The sequence below is a fragment of the Emys orbicularis genome, chromosome 1 (assembly GCF_028017835.1).
Source record: "Emys orbicularis isolate rEmyOrb1 chromosome 1, rEmyOrb1.hap1, whole genome shotgun sequence".
Lineage (NCBI taxonomy): Eukaryota > Metazoa > Chordata > Testudines > Emydidae > Emys > Emys orbicularis.
Genome location: NC_088683.1, coordinates 27,696,681 through 27,716,284, shown reverse-complemented (window position 1 = coordinate 27,716,284; position 19,604 = coordinate 27,696,681). Strand labels below are relative to the sequence as shown.

Sequence of the window (19,604 nt, the reverse complement as noted above, 5' to 3'; positions counted from 1 at the left end):
AAATCCGGTCTATATGTCCGGGGATAGAGCTGAAATCCTCATGGGACATCTCCATGAAGCTCTCCTGGAGGTAATTGGAAAGCCTTTGCATGAGGTTCCTTGGGAGAGCGGCCTTATTGTGTCCTCCGTAGTACGAAACGTTTCCGCGCCAGGAGATAAGCAAGTACTCGGGGATCATTGCCTTGCAGAGCATGGCGGCATACGGCCCTGGTCTTTGCAGGCTTTCCCGAAGCATCCTTTCTTTCTCGATCTCTGAAATCCTCATCAGAGTGATGTCGCTCATGGTGACCTGCTTTGAATTAGGTAGGGGAATGTTAGTATTGGGACTGCTTGCCTGTTCCTTTACAGAACTGTAACCGGCGGTTTACAGCCACGCGGTGGAGGCAGGAGAGGGGCATCATACAGGGATCTTTCCCTGGGACAGCCGCGAGGGGGTGGGACAGGGGCAGAGTTCATGCTTGCCGGATTGCTGGCAGCAGGAACTGGCCAACGCTAGGAGCATTGCTTTGAATGTGAAAGGAGGCCAATGCTATTATTCAAGTTTTAAGCAGCCACAAGTCTACGGCTTACCATGTCAGCCTGCTACCAAAATTCCGCTGTCGTGCCCCGCTTGTGTGATCTGCACTGCAAGACCCCAGGCACTGAATGCGAAGGCCGAAAATTCGACCTTGTCCTGAGTGCGCATGTGATAGGTGCTGTGCATGGTCTTGTTCACAGACAAAGACTATGTTCATTGTTCACAAAAATTTATCTTTGTGAGGAATTCACTCCCTTTTTCCCATCCCACAGCTGCGACTGTCTCCCGACCTACCCTGGCATCACACTCCCAGAGGCTAGCGCAGATTAGGGGTAGAAAGAAGAGGACACGGGAGGACATGTTCTCGGAACTTATGGGCTGCTCCCGAGCCCAGGCAGCCCAGCAGACCCAGTGGAGGGAGAACTTGTCCCAAATCCATCGATCACTCATTGAACGGGAGGAGAGGTGGCGGCAGGAAGACCAGCAGGCGACTCAAACGCTGCTTGGACTAATGTGGGAGCAAACGGACACGCTCCGGCACCTTGTGGATGTTCTGCAGGACCGGAGGCAGGAGGACAGAGCCCCGCTGCAGTCTATCTGTAACCGCCCTCCCCCGCCACAAAGTCCCATACCCCCCTCACCCAAAGTCCCAAGAAGGAGGGGCGGCAGAGTCCGTGAAAACTCTCACTCCACCCCTGCAGAATGCTCAAGTAGCAGAAGGCTCTCATTCCCCAAAATTTGATAAGTCCTTTCCTTCCCGCCTCACCCAAGCCCCCGTCCCAGTTTCATCCCCCAGTTTCACGTGTAGTTGCTAATAAAAAATATGTTTCTGTTAATTACTGTTTCCATCATGTTCTTTTAGAGGAGAGTCTGTTTGAAGGGGAGGAAGGGGGTTGGTAATTGGACAGGACAGTCACCTTTACCAGGGTACAGACGCGGGGGCAGGTTCAGCAGCAGGGCACACACACATTGCAGTCACTAGTTACCCTGGTCAGTCTTGGAGGTGGTTTTCATGTTCTCTGTGGGGGGGGGCTATGTGACTTTGTGGCGGGGGAGGGCGGTTAGAGATCTTATGCAGCGGTCCTTATCCTGGATCACAGAGCCACGCAGCAGGGGATCTGTAACCGTCCTCCCCCTGCCACAAAGTCACATAGCCGCCACACACAGAGTCCCGAACAGGAGGGGTGGCAGGCTCCGTTGAAACAACCAGTCCAGCACTGCGGACCGATCTAGGAGCAGGAGCCTGTCATTCCTCGAGTTTAGAAGCGTCCTTTGCATCACTACACTACACCCGCTCCCCACCACAGTCTGCGTCCCAGTTTAAACACTTTACCGTGAAAACAGTAATAAAGAAAACGGTGTTCATTAACAAATTTCCAGTGATTTTATTTTTAAACGTGTGTTGGAAGGGGGGGAACGGGGTGAACGGGGTATGTGACTGGAGAGGATAGTGAACATTCACTGGGTAAAGAAACGGGGGCAGGTTCAGCTTCTCTGTAAACAAACTTCATAGTCACAGGTTACCCTGCTCACTCAGGAACCTAGCTTTCAAAGCCTCCCGGATGCACAGCGCGTCCCGCTGGGCTCTTCTAATCGCCCGGCTGTCTGGCTGGGCGTAATCAGCAGCCAGGCTATTTGCCTCAACCTCCCACCCCGCCATAAAGGTGTCCCCTTTGCTCTCACAGAGATTGTGGAGCACACAGCAAGCTGCAATAACAATGGGGATATTGGTTTCGCTGAGATCAGAGCGAGTCAGTAAGGTTCTCCATCTCCCCTTGAGACGTCCAAAAGCACACTCCACCACCATTCTGCACTTGCTCAGCCGGTAGTTGAAGAGTTCTTTTTCACTGTCCAGGGCGCCTGTATAGGGCTTCATGAGCCAGGGCAGTAGCGGGTAGGCTGGGTCCCCGAGGATCACTATAGGCATCTCCCCATCCCCAACAGTTATTTTGTGGTCCGGGAAGTAAATACCTTCCTGCAGCCGTCTAAACAGACCAGAGTTCCTGAAAACACGAGCGTCATGAACCTTGCCCGGCCATCCGACGTTGATGTTTGTAAAACGTCCCCTATGGTCCACCAGTGCTTGCAGCACCATTGAAAAGTAGCCCTTTCGGTTAATGTACTGGCTGGCCTGGTGGTCCGGTCCCAGGATAGGGATGTGAGTTCCATCTATAGCCCGACCGCAGTTTGGGAATCCCATCGCGGCAAAGCCATCTATGATGACCTGCACGTTTCCCAGGGTCACTACCTTTGAGAGCAGTACCTCAACGATTGCGTTGGCTACTTGCATCACAACAACCCCCACGGTAGATTTGCCCACGCCAAAGTGGTTCGCGACTGACCGGTAGCTGTCTGGCGTTGCAAGCTTCCAGAGGGCTATGGCCACTCGCTTCTGGACACTCAGGGCTGCTCGCATCCGGGTGTCCTTGTGCTTCAGGGCAGGGGACAGCAACTCACAAAGTTCCAGGAAAGTCCCCTTCCGCATGCGAAAGTTTCGCAGCCACTGTGATTCATCCCAGACCTGCAGCACTATGCGGTCCCACCAGTCCGTGCTTGTTTCCCGGGCCCAGAATCGCCGTTCCACAGCATCAACATGACCCATTGCCACCATGATGTCCTTGGCGCGGGGTCCCGTGCTTTGTGACAGGTCTGTGCCACTCTCAGACTTCAGGTCCTCATCGCGCTGCCGTAGCCTCCTCGCCCGATTTCTCAGCATCTGCCTCTGGGAAAGGTGGATGATAAGGTGCGAGGTGTTGACAACGGCCATAACTGCAGCGATGGTCGCAGCGGGCTCCATGCTCGCAGTGCTGTGGCGTCCGCGCTGTCACTCACCAGAAAAGCGCGCAAAATGAAATGATTGCCCGCCGGCGCTTTCAGGGAGGGAGGGCGGGAGTGACGGTTGGATGACGACAGTTACCCAAAACCACACTCGACACATTTTTTTCCCCAGCAGGCATTGGGGGCTCGACCCAGAATTCCAATGGGCAGCGGGGACTGCGGGAACTGTGGGATAGCTGCCCACAGAGCACCGCTTCCAATGTCGACGCTTGCCCTGTTAGTGTGGACTCACAAAGTCGAATTACTGTCCTTAGTGTGGATACACACGTTGGACTTTGTAATATCAATTCCACATATTCGATTTAAGTAAAATCGAACTACTCTCGTAGTGTAGACATACCCTTAGAGACTAACAAATTATTTGAGCATAAGCTTTCGTGGGCTACAGTCCACTTCATCAGATGCATAGAATGGAACATATAGTAAGAAGTTATGTATACATACAGAGAACATGAAAAGGTGTAAGTTGCCATACCAACTCTAAGAGGCTAATTAATTAAGATGAGCTATTATCAGCAGGAGGAAAAAAAACTTTTGTAGTGATAATCATTTCAGACAGTTGACAAGAAGGTGTGAGGATACTTAACATGGGGTAATAGTTTCAATTTGTGTAATGAGACAACCACTCCCAGTCTCTATTCAAGCCCAAGTTAATGGTATCTAGTTTGCAAATTAATTCTAGTTCAGCAGTTTCTCGTTGGAGTCTGTTTTTGAAGCTTTTCTGTTGCAAAATTGCCACCTTTAAGTCTGTTACTGAGTGACCAGAGAGGTTGAAGTGTACTCCTACTGGTTTTTTAATGTTATGATTCCTGATATCAGATTTGCGTCCATTTATTCTTTTGCGCAGAGACTGTCTGGTTTGACCAATGTACATGGCAGAGGGGCATCTATCAATGTGATATATGCCATCATGTGCGAGCAATGCCCCTCTGCCATGTACATGGTAGCTTTTATCTTTGTAATGATGCACAGAAAAATTAAGTGACTTGAGCATGATCGCTTAGGGTGAAATCCTACTCTTAATGAAGTCAGTGGCAAAACTTCGTTGACTTCAGTATAAGAACCACCAGGCCCTCCATGAGACTCCCAATCGTGTGCTCTAACCACTAACCTACTCTCGCCCTCCTTCTGAATTAAAATAATGGTGATTGCTCTTCATAATGATTGAAGTAGAGCACATATGGCATAAAATGTAAAATGGATAGATTTAGTACAGTGGATGTAACATAAGTTACCCTTTTAAAGGTGACCTACAAAGGAAAGATATGTTTGTGATCTTTCTTGTCTTTTTATGAAGAACAAGTTTAAAGAAGGCTTGAATATTCATTTTTTATCTTAAAAAAGGAGGGATTTTTAGATGGTTTTTGTTGTTAGAAATATCTGGACTTGACTTTCCCGTGTTTCCTAGAAGACTCCTTAGTCAGACTGTTTGAAACTATTTTCTCATTTTTTTTTGTTAACACATATTTAACTCAGAGTTTTAACTCTTCAGGGAGTGGGAGGGAAGGAAGATTAAAGATCCTCCCATGCCTAGTTCTTTAGCTTAACTTGGGTCCAGGCAGAGGTGAAAGTAAGTTGGTACAGTCCAGTCCAGCGTACTGGCAAGAGCCGGTACACCGCCGACTGCACTGGCAAGGGGCAGCTTCCCCAGGTCAGCGATTTAAAGGGCTGGGGCTCCTGGGGCCAGCCGGAGCCCCGGGCCCTTTAAATTGCCGCAGAGCCCCGCTGTTGGAGCCCTGGGGCTCTGGCAGCGGGACTCTGACCGCGATTTAAAGGGTCAGGGGCTCCGCTGTGGTAGCGACACCCGGAGCCCTGGGTCCTTTAAATTATCGCCAGAGCCCTGCTGCTGGAGCCCTGGGACTCCTGTCCACCGCCGCACTTACTGCTCCTGCCGTGATTTAAAGGGCCCGGGGCTCCCAGCTGCTGCTACTGCAGCCGGAGCCCCAGGCCCTTTAAATCCCGATTTAAAGGGCCTGGGGATTTAAAGCCCCCACTCTTCCGGTTGAGACCCCACCCCTTCCGGTTGAGTCCCCACCCCTGCTCAGGACTCCGGTGTACCGGTAAGTCCTTTAAGTTACTTTCACCCCTGGGTCCAGGTCTCTAATCATTCAGCAAAAGAGGGAAGACAAAACTTTATATTCCTGATATATCTAAGGTTAAAAATTAATCTTAAAAAAATCGTTTACAATAATTTAGGTCTTTAGACACCATAAAGGAAAAATCAAAAATGGGAAAAGCCAATAGTTAATTTTTTCTTTGTTGGTCACTTATGTATGTGTCCTCCTTGTGGATTGGTCAGTATGCCAGCCTGGGCATAATAAAGTTTAGGCCTCAATCCTGCAAACACTTACGTGCATATTTAACTTCATGCATGTGAGTATTCTTAATAAACTGTACTAGACTACTTGTATGTAAAGCTGAGAATGTGTTTCAGCATTTGCATGGTCAAAGTCTTAGATTGTACAGCAAATTTCTAACACTTAGTACTTTTAATAATTTTGTCTATTTTGTATGTATAACATCTTTGATATCTGATATCTGAATTGTTTAATTTGTTTAGATTGATTTTTCTTCAGTAAAGCACAAGATGCAGGACAAAACACTAATAAATATTCTGAAGAAATGGCGTCCTTATGTGGTACGTTTGAATCTTCGTGGTTGTTCTTCTCTTCACTGGCCAAGCTTTAAAAGTATTAGTAAGTATTTTAATATTTTTTAGTTCTGTCTCTTCATTTCCCTCTCATTTGCATCTTTTTCTTTTATCAGATGCCTCACTCTATCACTAGTTTTTTTCCTGCTTTGCAGCATATGAGCTTCCCTACAACTCCAGCCATGGCAAAGCATAATGAATATGGGATCAGTAGGCTCCTTTAAATTGCTTTTCTCCACTACTCTCAGTTTCTAGGCACTATAATAGCCTTTTAGCTTAGCAGTATTAGAGTTGTATAGAATAACTTTTATTATGTTGGAGATACAGTGAATATAGTTTGACAAATGAGGCTGGAATGCAAACTTGTGCTTAAATGTACATGCCAGAACCCAACTGCACTGAGGTAATTATAACAAAACTCAGATGTACACAATACTGTGATGATGTATTATCATTTAAAGTTGAAGTCACAATATTCAATGTCTGGGAAATCTTGATTTCCAGCATCAAAGGGTTAAAAATGGAGGCGGGGAACTCACTAATGAAGACTTGTCCAGTTTTTTATGTTTAGGACACTGTAAGAAAAATTATAACCATGCACGCCTGCCAATAATGCAAAATAAAACAGTAACTTCCTTAGTGCCTGTTTAAATATTTCTCGCTATGGTGCTCTAGGTTTCCACAGTGCAGGGCAACTGCAGCTGCATTCTCCCTCATGGCCCACCAAGATACTGAAACTTAAGTCAGTAAAAATAACAGGAGTACTTGTGGCACCTTAGAGACTAACAAATTTATTAGAGCATAAGCTTTCGTGGGCTACAACCCACTTCTTCGGATGCATATAGAGTGAACCATATATTGAGGAGATATATATACACACACATACAGAGAGCATGAACAGGTGGGAGTTGTCTTACCAACTCTGAGAGGCCAATTAAGTAAGAGGAAAAAAACTTTTGAAGTGATAATCAAGATGGCTCAGTACAGACAGTTTGATAAGAAGCAAGTGTGAAAATACTTACAAGGGGAGATAGATTCAATGTTTGTAATGGCTCAGCCATTCCCAATCCCTATTTAGCCCTGAGTTGATTGTGTCTAGTTTGCATATCAATTCCAGCTCAGCAGTCTCTCGTTGGAGTCTGTTTTTGAAGTTTTTCTGTTTTAAGATAGCCACCCGCAGGTCTGTCAAAGAATGGCCAGACAGGTTAAAGTGTTCTCCCACTGGTTTTTGAGTATTATGATTCCTGATGTCAGATTTGTGTCCATTAATTCTTTTGCGTAGAGACTGTCCGGTTTGGCCAATGTACATGGCAGAGGGGCATTGCTGGCACATGATGGCATATATCACATTGGTAGATGTGCAGGTGAACGAGCCACAGATGGTATGGCTGATGTGATTAGGCCCTATGATGGTGTCACTTGAATAGATATGTGGACAGAGTTGGCATCGGGCTTTGTTACAAGGATAGGTTCCTGGGTCAGTGTTTTTGTTCAGTGATGTGTGGTTGCTGGTGAGTATTTGCTTTAGGTTGGGGGGTTGTCTGTAAGCGAGGACAGGTCTGTCTCCCAAGATCTGTGAGAGTAAAGGATCATCTTTCAGGATAGGTTGTAGATCTCTGATGATGCGCTGGAGAGGTTTTAGTTGGGGGCTGAAGGTGACAGCTAGTGGTGTTCTGTTATTTTCTTTGTTGGGCCTGTCCTGTAGGAGGTGACTTCTGGGTACTCGTCTGGCTCTGTCAATCTGTTTTTTCACTTCAGCAGGTGGGTATTGTAGTTTTAAGAATGCTTGATAGAGATCTTGTAGGTGCTTGTCTCTATCTGAGGGATTGGAGCAAATGCGGTTATATCTTAGAGCTTGGCTGTAGACAATGGATCGTGTGGTGTGTCCTGGATGGAAGCTGGAGGCATGTAGGTAAGTGTAGCGGTCAGTAGGTTTCCGGTACAGGGTGGTATTTATGTGACCATCGCTTATTAGCACAGTAGTGTCCAGGAAATGGACCGCTTGTGTGGATTGATCTAGGCTGAGGTTGATGGTGGGATGGAAATTATTGAAATCATGGTGGAATTCCTCAAGGGCTTCTTTTCCATGGGTCCAGATGATGAAGATGTCATCAATGTAGCGCAAGTAGAGTAGGGGCGTTAGGGGACGAGAGCTAAGGAAGCGTTGTTCTAAGTCAGCCATAAAAATGTTGGCATACTGTGGGGCCATGCGGGTACCCATAGCAGTGCCGCTGACTTGAAGGTATATATTGTCCCCAAATGTGAAATAGTTGTGGGTAAGGACAAAGTCACAGAGTTCAGCCACCAGGTTAGCTGTGACATTATCGGGGATACTGTTCCTGATAGCTTGTAGTCCATCTGTGTGTGGAATATTGGTGTAGAGGGCTTCTACGTCCATAGTGGCCAGGATGGTGTTTTCTGGAAGATCACCGATGGATTCTAGTTTCCTCAGGAAGTCAGTAGTATCTCGAAGATAGCTAGGAGTGCTGGTAGCGTAGGGTCTGAGGAGAGAGTCCACATAACCAGACAAGCCTGATGTTAGGGTGCCAATGCCTGAGATGATGGGGCGTCCAGGATTTCCAGGTTTATGGATCTTGGGTAGCAAATAGAATGTCCCTGGTCGGGGTTCTAGGCATGTGTCTGTACAGATTTGTTCCTGTGCTTTGTCAGGGAGTTTTTTTAGCAGATGGTGTAGTTTCTTTAGGTAATCCTCAGTGGGATCAGAGGATAATGGCCTGTAGAATGTGGTGTTAGAGAGCTGTCTAGCAGCCTCTTGGTCATATTCCAATTTATTCATGATGACGACAGCACCTCCTTTGTCAGCCTTTTTGATAATGATGTCAGGGTTGTTTCTGAGGCTGTAGATGGCGTTGTGTTCAGCATGGCTGAGGTTATGGGGCAAGTGATGTTGCTTATCCACAATTTCAGCCTTTGCACGTTGACGGAAGCAATCTATGTAGAAATCCAGTCTGTTGTTTCGACCGTCCGGAGGAGTCCACGCAGAATCCTTTTGTTTGTAGTGCTGGTAGGGGGGATTCTGTGGGTTAGTATGCTGTTCAGAGGTATGTTGGAAATATTCTTTGAGTCGGAGACGTCGAAAGTAGGATTCTAGGTCACCGCAGAACTGTATCATGTTCGTGGGTCTGGAGGGACAAAAGGAGAGGCCCCGAGATAGGACAGACTCTTCTGCTGGGCTAAGAGTATAGCTGGAAAGGTTAACAATATTGCTGGGTGGGTTAAGGGAACTACTGTTGTGGCTCCTTGTGGCATGTAGCAGTTTAGATAGTTTAGTGTCCTTTTTCCTTTGTAGAGAGGCAAAGTTTGTCTTGTAAATGGCTTGTCTAGTTTTTGTAAAGTCTATCCATGAGGAAGTTTGTGTGGAAGGTTGGTTTCTTATGAGAGTATCCAGTTTTGAGAGCTCATTCTTAATCTTTCCCTGTTTGTTGTATAGGATGCTGATCAGGTGGTTTCGCAGTTTCTTTGAGAGTGTGTGACACAGTCTCTCAGCATAGTCTGTGTGATATGTAGATTGTAATGGATTTTTTACCTTTAGTCCTTTTGGTATGATGTCCATCTGCTTGCATTTGGAAAGGAAGATGATGTCTGTCTGTATCTGTACGAGTTTTTTCATGAAGTTGATGGATTTCCACTCCATACGGCTAAATGCAGTGCCTTGCATAATGACAGGTTTCAGAGTAGCAGCCGTGTTAGTCTGTATCCGCAAAAATAACAGGAGTACTTGTGGCACCTTAGGAAACTGCCATATCTGTTATATATGGAAACCTACAAAAGACCATGAAAACAACGTTTTGAGGCTAAGGTGGGCTTTAGCAGAACAAAAACTAACTGAACGGATTTTAAAAAATTGAATCTGGCCATGTATAATATTCCTAACTGCAAAAGTGCAAAAATCATGAGTGATCCTCAAAAATCATGATGATAAAAATATAAAATTTTGTTTCTTGGTCTTTCTTTTGATTTTTGAATCCCTCCTGCCCACCTATGTCTGTATGACACTTAGTTGCCATCTTTCAAATTTATAGTGAGTAAGGTAATTTTGACCTCTGTTGCAGGAGGATCAAAATAAAATTGAGCACACAGTCCCCACCCAGACTGAGGAGCTTCAGTTAGGGAATTGGAAATTGAATGTGCTTTTATCTATTGTGAAGAGCTAGAAATCAGGACTGTGTAGTGAATGAAGCTGTTGTCCATAGCACCTTGGTCTCTCTTGTTGAGGAATTTGGAAGGTGTGTAATCAATTAAGGAGGGGATTACAGAAAGAGAAAGGATGATCTTCTGTTTAAGGAAGTTGAATGACAGCCTGGAAAATGGATTCTATTTCTTCCTCTGCATCAGAGTTCCTGTGTGATGCTAGGCAAGTTGCTTAAACCAATATTTTCAGTGATGACCACTAATTGCATGTTCTTTTGATTTGCGGAAGTGCTGAGCACTCACAACTGCAATGGAAGTCAACTGGAGCTACTCTTTAAAGTGCTAGGTACTCTGAAAAATGAGGTCCTAGGTGACTTGAGTTGGACATCCAAAATTAGTGGACATTTTTGACAATTTGGGCTTTAATCAGCTCCACATCTGTAAAACAGGGATAAAAATGCCACCTATACTCACAGGGGTATTGTGAACATTAATAAATTTATGTTTCTGAAGTACTTGGATACTATGGTGACAGCACCATAGAAATGCCCAGAAGGAAATTATTAGTTCTGTATTCAGTGTAGGGTTTGGATGGCATATGGTCTAAGGTCACAGTGAGTACTGAATAAATATCCATGCACTGTGGAAAAATTAGTATGTGATCTTGTAATTAAAGATTGTATCATGATTAAGAATGCAAGTTTGTCACGGAGGTCATGGATTCCGTGACTTTCCGGGACCTCCGTGACTTCTGCAGTGGCCAGTGCGGTTGGCCCGGGGGCTGCCTGAGCAGCTCAGGCAGCCCCTGCACCAGCTGCACCGGCCACTGTTGGGGCAGTCTTGGGCCACCACGCCCACCTCCCTCAGCAGCAGCAGGAGTTTGGGTGTGGGAGGGGGCTCAGGGCTGGGGGGGTGGGGCACAGGAGGGGGTAAAGGCTCTGGGCGGCTCTTACCTCGGGGGCTCCCTGGAAGCAGCAACATCCCCCCCCCTCAGCTCCGGAGGCACGGCCAGGCAGCTCTGCGCGCTGCCTTGGACTGCAGGCACCACCCCCGCAGCTCCCATTGGCTGCGGTACCCGGCCAATGGGAACTGCGGAGCCAGCGCTTGAGGCAGAGGCAGCGCGCAGAGCTGCCTGGCCCCACCTCTGCCTAGGAGCTGAGGGAGGGGGTTGTCTCAGCTTCTGGGGACGCGTGGAGCCAGGTAGTGAGCCTGCCATCCCCGCCAACCTGCACCCCCTGCACCAGCGGGGGTCCCAGCTCGTGTGCTGCCATCCGCCCCCCCAGCACCAATGGGGGTCCCATGAGGCATGCCACTGCCCATCCCCCCCCAGCACCCACAGTGCCCCCCGGGCCACCCCCCATGTCCGAGTACCTGTGGCACCCCTGGGCCACCCCTTCCTCCCTCCAAGATTTATTCAGGGGTATATAGTACAGGTCATGGACAGGTCATGGGTCGTGAGTTTTTGTTTACTGCCCGTAACCTGTCCATGACTCTTACTAAAAATACCTGTGAATAAAACATACCCTTAATCATGATGGAAATGGACAGGCACCCTTAAGTTTTGCGTTTCCTAACTTTTGAGTGCTTGACTTGGCAATCTTAATGTTCTTTTCACATCCTTTATTTATTTATTGTATATCTGTATACAGTGCCTGGCACAAACAATGAGTAACCAATCGCTGACTGGGACATTACTGGAATATAAATTACTTGTCCGATGATCATATGGTATCTTAGAGCCCATCAGTAACTGAAGTCAGGGTCACAGCTATATGTCCAGGTATTGTTGCTATGATTAAGGGACTGTGAAATGCTATAGAGCCCAAACCAACTTGGGAGGAACCTCTGAGCCTCTCAAGGCTTTTGGGTCATTTTATATTTATAGTTTTTATATCTGAGAGGAAATAAAGGATACTGTATAGCCTCAATAAAAAAAAGTGAATGAGGGTGCTGCTGAGATATAATAATGAAACTTAGTATTTACAATGAAGATTACTTTGTCTTTAGAAGCTCATAGAGTATAAGTGTTTGGAGGTGTCCTGAAGCCTCTGGGAGTAGACTGATGTAAGTAACTCCTGAACTTAGTAGTCAGCACTTGCATTAGGAACTTTTGGGCAGCATTTTAAGTGATTTAGTTTGTACAACAGTAGCTGAATCTTTCCTTTTACATCAATGTCCTTAAAAGAACAACAAAATCTTAAATATTATATCTTTTTCTTGTACATACAGCAGCTCATGTTACAACCCATCAGTAATTAATCCAATCACTCTGCATTGCTAATCAAATCACTCTGTGTAAATCCAATGTTGTTTTGACATGTGGTTGCTCTCACGCATGCTAGGCTATTTCGAGTGAAGTAATCACTAGCACTTTTGTCTGTAAAACTTTTGTCAATAAGGGGTGTGAAAAAAGCCACCCTCCTGACCGACGCAAGTTACACTGACAGAAGTGCCGGTGTGGACAGTGCTATGTTGGCAGGAGACGCTCTCCTGCCGACATAGCTACCGCTGCTCTTTGGGGGTGTTTTATTATGTCGATTGGAGAGCTCTCTCCAGTTGCCATAGAGCAGCTACACGGGAGACCTTACAGTGGTGCATCTGCAGTGGTACAACTGTGCCACTGTAAGATGTCTAGTGTAGACATAGTCAGGGCCGATGAGAGGGGGGGGAAGCCGGTACAAATTACCGGGGCCCGGCGGTCCGGAAGGGGGCCCGGCTTCCCCGGTTCCCCCCCCTTCTTGTCACCTTACCGGGGCCCAGCGGTCCGGAAGGGGGCCCAGCTTCCCCCCCCCCCTTCTCATCAGCCCTGTTTAGCCAGTCTGCCCTTGCTGGGAGGCCCGAACCTGCTCTCGGCGGCCCTGGACATAGTCTAACTCGAGTGTACTAACTTAAGCTACTGAGATAAAGCTACAAGACAGAGAACTTTTTGGGTAGAGTAGTGGCTGGAAAAAGAGTAAGAATATTGAGCAAGGAAACTGTACCGTGTTGTTTGATTCCAGCCATGTTCAAGGAAACAGGACTTTATCTACATTCTTTGTAAATAAACAGGATTGTGTCAACAAAATACTTGACTGTTTCATTAACTTCTCCTCCTAGTGGAAAAAACCCACATGACCCTGATTAATGGCTAACCGCTTGGGTGAAAGGGGGCAACAATTGTAATTGCCTGATATTTAATAATATATCTTATTTTGTATATCAAGTATGATCTCTATTTACAATGAATAATACAATATGAGTGAACATTTTCAGTAAATTGTCTCCAACCTGTTCATGCTGGGAATCTAGATCCTGTCTCTTCATCCATATTTGTGGAAGGCCTCATTAGTAGCTTAATATTGTGGTTCCATTGTACTTGGGGCAGGATGTGAGGAGCTTGTAAGTAGGAGCCACACCCATTCATGTTACTGAATTTAGTTCTGTGGAGGCTGCTGTGCAGTGCAATTTGAGGGACAAGCATGGATTGCGGTTTAGCTATTGGGAATGTCCTTATGCAGCTCCACTGGCCATTTCCCCTGCAGAGCAAGTAAAAGGAGCTAGTGCAGTCATTGGTACTATATAGAATTTTAGTTTTTAAATAGTTCCAAAGCTTTAGTTCGCAAACTTGACACAATCTCCTGCAACAGTAGGTATAATGAAGCTAGGGATTCCACTAGAGTTTTGATACTTGGGAACTAGTCTCCCCTTAAAAACTAGATGATAACTCGAAGGTTGGTTTCTGCTTATGAGCCCAAAGTACAATTATTACCAAGTTAATACTTATAAGTCTCAAGTAATTATGCTACAGTATTTGATGCATGTATATAACTAATGCTGCAGTATCTTATATGCGGTGCTGGGGAAGAGCCCGTGGTCATGGTACATGTAGGTAATGATGACATAGGGATTGGAGGCCAAATTTAGGCTGTTAAGTAAGAGATTAAAATCCAGGTCCTCCATGGTAGCATCCTATGAAATGTTTCCAGTTCCACACGCAGGGTCAGTTAGACAGGCAGAACTGCGGGGTCTCAATGCGTGGATGAGACAATGGTATTGGGAGGAGGAATTTAGGCTTATTAGGAATTGGGGAATCTTTTGGGAAACGAAGAGCCTATACAGGAAGGACGGGCTCCACCTAAACCAAAATGGAATCAGATTGCTGGCATGTAAAATTAAAAAGGTTGTGGAAAAGTTTTTAAAATAAGGGCTGGGGGAAAGCCAGCAGATGTGGAAGAGCATGCAGTTTGGGCGGAAACATCCCATAGGAATGAATTTGCTAAAGGGTGAACTCTATATATTAGTAAAGAAGATAGGATAGAAGTTGATAATGTACAGGTAGGAACTGAAGAGAAACAGCTGAACAAAAAACAGTCCTATTCAGTTACATCACAACTAAATACTGACTCATTTTATAAGTGTTTGCATACAAGTGCTATAAGTCTAAACACTAAGATGGGTGAACTTGAGTGCCTGATATTAAATGAGGATATTGATATAATAGGTATCACTGAAACTTGGTGGAATGATGATAATCAATGGACATAGTAATACAAAATATATAGGAATGACAGAGTAGGTTGCGTTCATGGGTGTGTGGCATTTTAAAGAAAGTATATAGTCAAATACAGTAAAAATCTTAAATTAATCAAATTGTACCATAGAATCTCTGTGGATAGAAATTCTATGCTTGAATAATAAGAATATAGTAGTAGGAATATATTACTGACCACCTGACCAGGATGGCGATGGTGATTGTGAAATGCTCAGGGAGATTAAAGAGGCTAAAAAACAAAAAACCCAATATCAATGTGGAATTTCAGCCAGCCCGACTGGGTATATGTCACCTTAGGAAGGGATTCAGAGTTAAAATTTCTAAATACCATTAAAGACTGCTTCTTGGAGCAGCTAGTCCTGGAACCCAGAAGGGGAGGGGCAGTTGTTGATTTAGTTGTAAGTGGATCACAGGATGTGGTCCAAGAGGGGACTATAACTGAACTGCTCAGTAATAGCGACCATAATGTAATTAAAATTAACATCCTAGAGGGGGGAAAATACCAAAGAAACCCTCTACAGTAGCATTTAACTTCAAAAAGGAGAACAAAATTGAGGAAGTTAGTTAAACAGAAATTAAAAGGAACAGTCGCAAGAGTGAAATGCCTGCAAGCAGCATGGAAACTATTTAAAAACACCATAATAGAGGCTCAAACTAAATGTATACCCCAAATAAAAAAAGAGGACTAAAAAAGTGCCATTATGTCTAAACAACAGAGTAAAAGAGACAGAGGTAAAAAGGCATTCTTTAAAAATTGGAAGTCAAATCCTAGTGAGGAAAATAGAAAGAAGCATAAACTCTGGCTAGTCAAGTGTAAAAGTATAATTAGGCATGCCAAAAAAGAATTTGAAGAGCAAATAGCAAAAGGCACAAAAACTAACAGCATTTTTTAAAAAATACATCAGAAGCAGGAAGACTGTCAAGCAATCAGTGGTTCCACTGAGTGATCAAGGTGCTAAAGGAGCACTCAAGGAAGAAAAATCTGTTGTAGAGAAGAGAGAAGCTAAGTAAATTCTACAGAGGATGTGAGGGAGATTCGTACATCTGAGCCATTCTTTTTAGGTGACAGATCTAAGGAACTGTCTCAGATTGAGGTATCAGTAGAGGATGTTTTGGAACAAACTGAAAAACGAAACAGTAATAAGATCCCAGAACCAGATGGTATTTACCCAAGAGTTTTGAAGGAACTCTGATATGAAATTGCACAACTAACTGTGGTATGTAAACTGTTGCTTAAATCCTCTTCTGTATCAGATGATTGGTGAATAGCTAATGTGATGCTGATTTTTAAAAAAAAGTTCCAGAGGCAGTCCTGGCAGTTACAGGCCAGTAAGCCTAACTTCAATACAAAGCAAATTGGTTGAAACTGTAGTAAAGAATAGAATTATCGGATACATAGGATGAACACGATAGGTTGGAGAGTCAACATAGCTTTTGTAGAGGGAAGCCATGCCTCACCAATAGATTAGAATTCTTCAAGTGTGTTAACAAGCATGTGGTCAAGGGTGATCCAGTTGAAATAGTGTACTTGGACTTTCAGAAAGCCTTTGACAAGGTCTTATACCAAAGGCTCTTAAGCAAAGTAAGGAGTCATGGCACAAGAGGGAAGGTCCTCGCATGGATTAGTAACTGGTTAAAAGATAGAAAACAAAGGGTAGGAATAAATTGTCAGTTTTCACAATGGAGAAAAGTAAATAGCAGGGTTCCCCAAAGATATGTACTGGGACCTGTGCAGTTTTACTTATTCATAAATGATCTGGAAAAAGGGGTGAACAATGAGGTGGCAAAATTTGCAGATGATACAAAATTATCATAGAATCATAGAATATCAGGGTTGGAAGGGACCTCAGGAGGTCATCTAGTCCAACCCCTTGCTCAAAGCAGGACCAATCCCCAACTAAATCATCCCAGCCAGGGCTTCATCAAGCCTGACCTTAAAAACCTCTAAGGAAGGAGATTCCACCACCTCCCTAGATAACCCTACATAAATAGTTAAGTCCAAAGCTCACTGCTAAGAGTTACAAAGGGATCTCACACAACCAGGTGATTAGGCAACAAAATGGCAGATGAAATTCATTGTTGATAAGTGCAAAGAATTGCACATTGGAAAACTTAATACCAACTGTATGTACAAAACGATGGAGTTTTAATTTAGCTGTTACCACTCGAGAAAGATCTTGGAGTCATCATGGATAGTTCTCTGAAAACATCTGCTAAGTGTACAGCAGCAGTCAAAAAAGCTAACAATGTTAGGAACCATTTGGAAAGGTATATATAATAAGACAGAAAATATCATAATACCACCATATAAATCCGTATAGTATGCCCATACCTTGAATACTGCATGCAGTTGTAGTCACCCCATTTAAAAAAAATACCATATATTATAATTGGAAAAGGTGCAGAGAAGGACATCAAAAATGATTAGGGATATGGAACAGCTTTCATACAAGGAGAGATTAACAATACTGGGACCGTCCAGTTTAGAAAAGATATGACTAAGGCTGCGCTGCCCTGAAGATAAGGGCAGCCCCACAGACTCTGGCCACTAGGCTGTGCTGCTGTGAAGCTAAGGGCAGCCCCTCAGATTCGGGCCACTATAGACTCTGGTTGCTAGACCTCACGGGCCCGAAGATGAGGAGCCACTGTCACCAAAAAGGGGTGATCCCCACTTTCCTCCTCCTGATGGCCTAATACCCCATGACATCCTCTGAAAGGGAATGTCAGAATAATAGGTGATCATGTAATTAAAAAACACACAAGGGGGCTGAATTAAAGTTGTATGGGCAACCTGAATTCTGGCATTTCCTAACTTTTGTGTGTAATTTTTAGGTTTTTAAAAAAAGCAAACTGAAAAAACAGAAATTCCTGTATGTGACATCATATTAACACCTACATGAGTCAACTGCAGGGTTGGAACCTTTAGATCAGGGATAGTCAATTATTTTTTGTCAAGGTCCAAATTTCTTGGTCAAGGTATAGTCAAGGTCCAGACTGCAGAGAAACATTTTTCACATCTCAGTAACAATAATGATAATAATTAGAGCTGTCAAGCGATTAAAAAAATTAATCGCGATTAATCGCACGGTTAATCGATGATAGAATACCATTCATTTAAATATTTTTGGATTTTTCTACATTTTCAAATATATTGATTTCAGATACAACACAGAATACAAAGTATGCAGTGCTCACTTTATATTTATTTTTGATTACAAGTATTTTCACTGTAAAAGAGCAAAAGAAATAGTATTTTTCAATGCTCCTAATACAAGTACTGCAGTGCAATCTCTTTATCATGAAAATTGAACTTACAAATGTAGAATTATGTACAAAAAAACCTGTATTCAAAAATAAAACAATGTAAAATTTTAGACCCTGCAAGTTCTCCCAGTCCTACTTCTTGTTCAGCCAATTGCTCAGACAAGCCAGTTTGTTTACATTTGCAGGAGATAATATTGTCGGATTCTTGTTTACAAATGTCACCTGAAAGTGAGAACAGGTGTTCTCATGGCATTGTTGTAGCCAGCTTCACAAGATATTTATGTGCCAGATGCGCAAAAGATTCATATGTCCCTTCATGCTTCAATCACCATTCCAGGGGACATGCGTCCATGCTGAGGACAGGTTCTGCTTGATAACAATCCAAAGCAGTGCAGACCGACACATGTTCATTTTCATTATCTGAGACAGATGCCACCAGCAGAAGGTTGATTTTCTTTTTTGGTGGTTCGGGTTCTGTAGTTTCTGCATCAGAGTGTTGCTCTTTTAAGACTTCTGAAAGCATGCTCCACACCTCGTCCCTCTCAAATTTTGGAAGGCATTTCAAATTCTTAAACCTTGGGTCAAGTGCTGTAGCTATCTTTAGAATTCTCACATTGGTACCTTCTTTATGTTTTGTGAAATCTGCAGTGAAAGTGTTCTTAAAATGAACAACATGTTGTGGGTCATCATCCAAGTCTGCTATAACATGAAATATATGGCAGAATGTGGCTAAAACAGAGCAGGGGACATACAGTTCTCTCCCAAGGAGTTCAATCACAAATATAATTAACACATTTTTTTTTAACGAGCTTCATCAGCATGGAAGCATGTCCTCTGGAATGGTGGCTGAAACATGAAGGAGCATACGAATGTTTAGCATATCTGGCATGTAAATACCTTCCAATGCCAGCTACAAAAGTGCCATGCAAATGCCTGTTCTCACTCTCTGGTGACATTGTAAATAAGAAGAGGGCAGCATTATCTCCTGTAAATATAAACAAACTTGTTTGTCTTAGCGACTGGCTGAACAAGAAGTAGGACTGAGTGGACTTGTAGGCTCTAAAGTTTTACATTGTTTTGTTTTTGAGTGCAGTTATGTAACAAAAAAAGAATCTACATTTGTAAGTTGCACTTTCACGACAAGGAGATTGCATTACAGTACTTGTATGAGGTGAATTGAAAAATACTATTCCTTTTGTTTATCATTTTTACAGTGCAAATACTTGTAAGCAAAAATAGTGTACACTTTGATTTCAATTACAACACTGACTACAATATATATGAAAATTTAGAAAAAATCCAAAATATTTAATAAATTTCAGTTGGTATTCCATTGTTTAACAGTGCGATTAAAACTTTGCCAACTTTCAAATCTCTGCTCTAAAGTATGAGGGTGCTAGAGCTTCTTAAAGACTAGGTTGCCAGAGTTGTTTAATATAGGCAAACCATGTTTTCCCCTTGCTTTGTTATTGGAATCAGCTGAACCATTTTGACTTAAATTTAAAAAATAAATAAATAATCAGACTGAAACAGACACCTGGCATGGAAAATTTCAGCCTAAATGGTTAGTCTGTCAAAGTTATAAGCAAGTGAAAACAGGGTCTGATAACACTGCTCTACAGCCAAAATGCTTCTGAAATAAATGTAGTCAA

General features: G+C 43.9%; 1 protein-coding gene across 1 annotated transcript in view; it reads left to right on the top strand.

The window, feature by feature from the left end:
• The window catches only part of FBXL13 (F-box and leucine rich repeat protein 13), a 164,028-nt gene that overhangs the window by 42,195 nt on the left and 102,229 nt on the right, over positions 1-19,604 (top strand). The window contains exon 9 of the mRNA XM_065423233.1: positions 5,916-6,051. Coding sequence (XP_065279305.1) covers positions 5,916-6,051 — 136 coding nt within the window. The remainder of the gene's footprint in view (positions 1-5,915; positions 6,052-19,604) is intronic.